The sequence below is a fragment of the Lathyrus oleraceus genome, chromosome 2 (genome assembly GCF_024323335.1).
Source record: "Lathyrus oleraceus cultivar Zhongwan6 chromosome 2, CAAS_Psat_ZW6_1.0, whole genome shotgun sequence".
In the NCBI taxonomy this organism is placed as follows: domain Eukaryota; kingdom Viridiplantae; phylum Streptophyta; class Magnoliopsida; order Fabales; family Fabaceae; genus Lathyrus; species Lathyrus oleraceus.
This window is the reverse complement of record NC_066580.1, coordinates 124,512,712-124,514,877: the sequence shown is the minus strand read 5'-3', so window position 1 is coordinate 124,514,877 and position 2,166 is coordinate 124,512,712. Positions and strand designations below refer to the sequence as shown.

The 2,166-nt window shown below is 32.3% G+C and overlaps 1 protein-coding gene across 1 annotated transcript; it reads left to right on the top strand.

Annotated features, from left to right (window-relative positions):
- Nucleotides 1-291: 291 nt before the first annotated feature.
- LOC127122201 (uncharacterized) lies at nucleotides 292-1,872 on the top strand. Its single transcript, XM_051052578.1, has 4 exons — nucleotides 292-760; nucleotides 856-942; nucleotides 1,032-1,092; nucleotides 1,560-1,872. Exons 1-4 carry the CDS (start codon nucleotides 292-294, stop codon nucleotides 1,870-1,872), a joined length of 930 nt encoding a protein of 309 aa, XP_050908535.1.
- The last annotated feature ends 294 nt before the right edge of the window (nucleotides 1,873-2,166 follow it).

The following is a 2,166-nucleotide window of genomic DNA, read 5'->3' as shown; positions in this document are numbered from 1 at the left end:
ATCATTTCAAGTATTGTTCGAAATTCAAGAAATGAACTTATCATGTTGAATGAGCAAAAGCTGTAAGAAAACTTTATTCAAATAAAGCCATGGCAATGTAAGTTATGTTTTTTTATCAGGTGAACATTTGATATTTTTATTCACTATAAAATTATATATCTTTTGTTTTATTTATAATGATGAAGATATATAATATCTGTTATATATGTGTAATTTTTTCAGATGTATGATCAAGTATGATCATTTTGAATTATAGAGCCTGAGTGAGTACTATAATAGAAAATATTCAAAATGGTAGATGAAGAATTACATTTTAAAACTGTTTTGAGGAGGAAGAATGCTGCAAAAGCCAGAATTTATAGAAAGAGTGTTATTGATGACAAGAAATCTAAGAGGTTGAAAACTGCTCTAAAAGATAACGGTACATTTGATAAAAGACGCGGCAATGACTCAACAGCTTTGAGGATACCACTATCAGAACTTTCGCCAAACATACTAAATGACGGTCGTGGTATAGCCAACGTTGAAGTAAGTCGTCAACTTCATTCGTCCTTAAAGACTAAGCCAAGTACCAATAATAATATCAGATCAAAAAGGATATCAAGCAGAAACATTACCAAATTAGGAGTTAACTTATCTAAGAGGTTTGACAATACATTTGCTGCAACAACATCAAACCAAGATCCAATACCAGAATTGCAACTCAATGAGCTTTTTGCATCTGATAGTGGAGACGATAATATGAATGATGAATCTGACGGTATATTCTTAATTATTTTTCATTTGAGTTAATTTGTTTATGATATGTCATAGAATATTACAATATTCTTAACACAATAAATGTTATGTCAATAGGTTACAATTCAGCAACAAATTCAAGTTTTGGTGAAGATGAAATGTCTAATGGAACAGATGCTATGGAAACTTTTGAAATTACATCAGGTATTTTAAAATGATTTACTATAAATAATATTTTATTATTATGAAATACAACTCATTTAACATATGAATTAAATACTATTGATGATCAGGAGGGTATTATGATATAGGGGATCCTGTCATTGAATGTCAATATTGGGGTGCAAATATGTGGTATTCGGAAAGGAAAAACAAATGTCGTCATGCGTCCAATCCTAAATTTTCCATGTGTTGTGGATCAGGAAAAGTTCAGTTACTTTTGTTAAAACCCGCTCCTAAAGTTCTACAACATCTGTTGTTTGACAACGAATCATGTGAATCAAAAAATTTCCAACAACAAATTTGAATGTACAACGTTATGTTTGCATTTACATCTCCCGGTGCGAAAGTGGACAATCGATTTAACAACGGTAGATGCCCTCCCAATTTTCGTATCCAAGGTCAAACATGTCACCAAATAGGAAGCATGTTATCGATGCCAGGTCAAAATCCACGATTTGCACAACTATATCTTTATGACACTGAGAATGAAATTGAAAACAGAATGCATGGATTCAGGTTAGATATCTATTATTTTCCAAACTTTAAATTTATTTATTTAAGAAACTTGCAATAAACTGTTTCAACTCTTTTCATTATAGGTCAAAAAGTGGAGTTGATGTTAATATTGTGAGAAAACTATCTGAAATGTTATATGAACATAATGTTCATGCACAACCATTTCGCATGGCAAGGGACAGACTTTGTGAAGAAGGTGTTTCTGATTTAAAACTTCGTTTAATATCTGAACGAAGAAATGATGGAAGGATATGTAATCAACCAACTGTATCCAAAGTAGCTGCTTTAATTGTTGGAGATGTCGACACTGCAGAAAAAAGAGACATTATAGTGCAAAAACAATGTGGCGAACTTCAAAGGATAGATGAGTATCATACCAGTTATTTAGGATATTAGTGCCCATTATTATTTCCATATGGTGAGGATGGATATAGACCTAATGTGAGGCACCGTGATAAAGGGACAAATATTCGCCATTTCACAGACATAACACAGTCAGAACAGAACAATAAAGATATTTCTTGGGAAGAAGCCACAAAGCGAAATCGACTTACAATAAGAGAGTGGTTGGCCTTTAGAATTCAATCAAGATCTAATGAAGCACAAACATTGTTGCGATCAAGGAGACTTTATCAACAATTTTTGGTAGATGGTTTTACAATGATGGAATCAGAAAGACTTAGGTGGCTT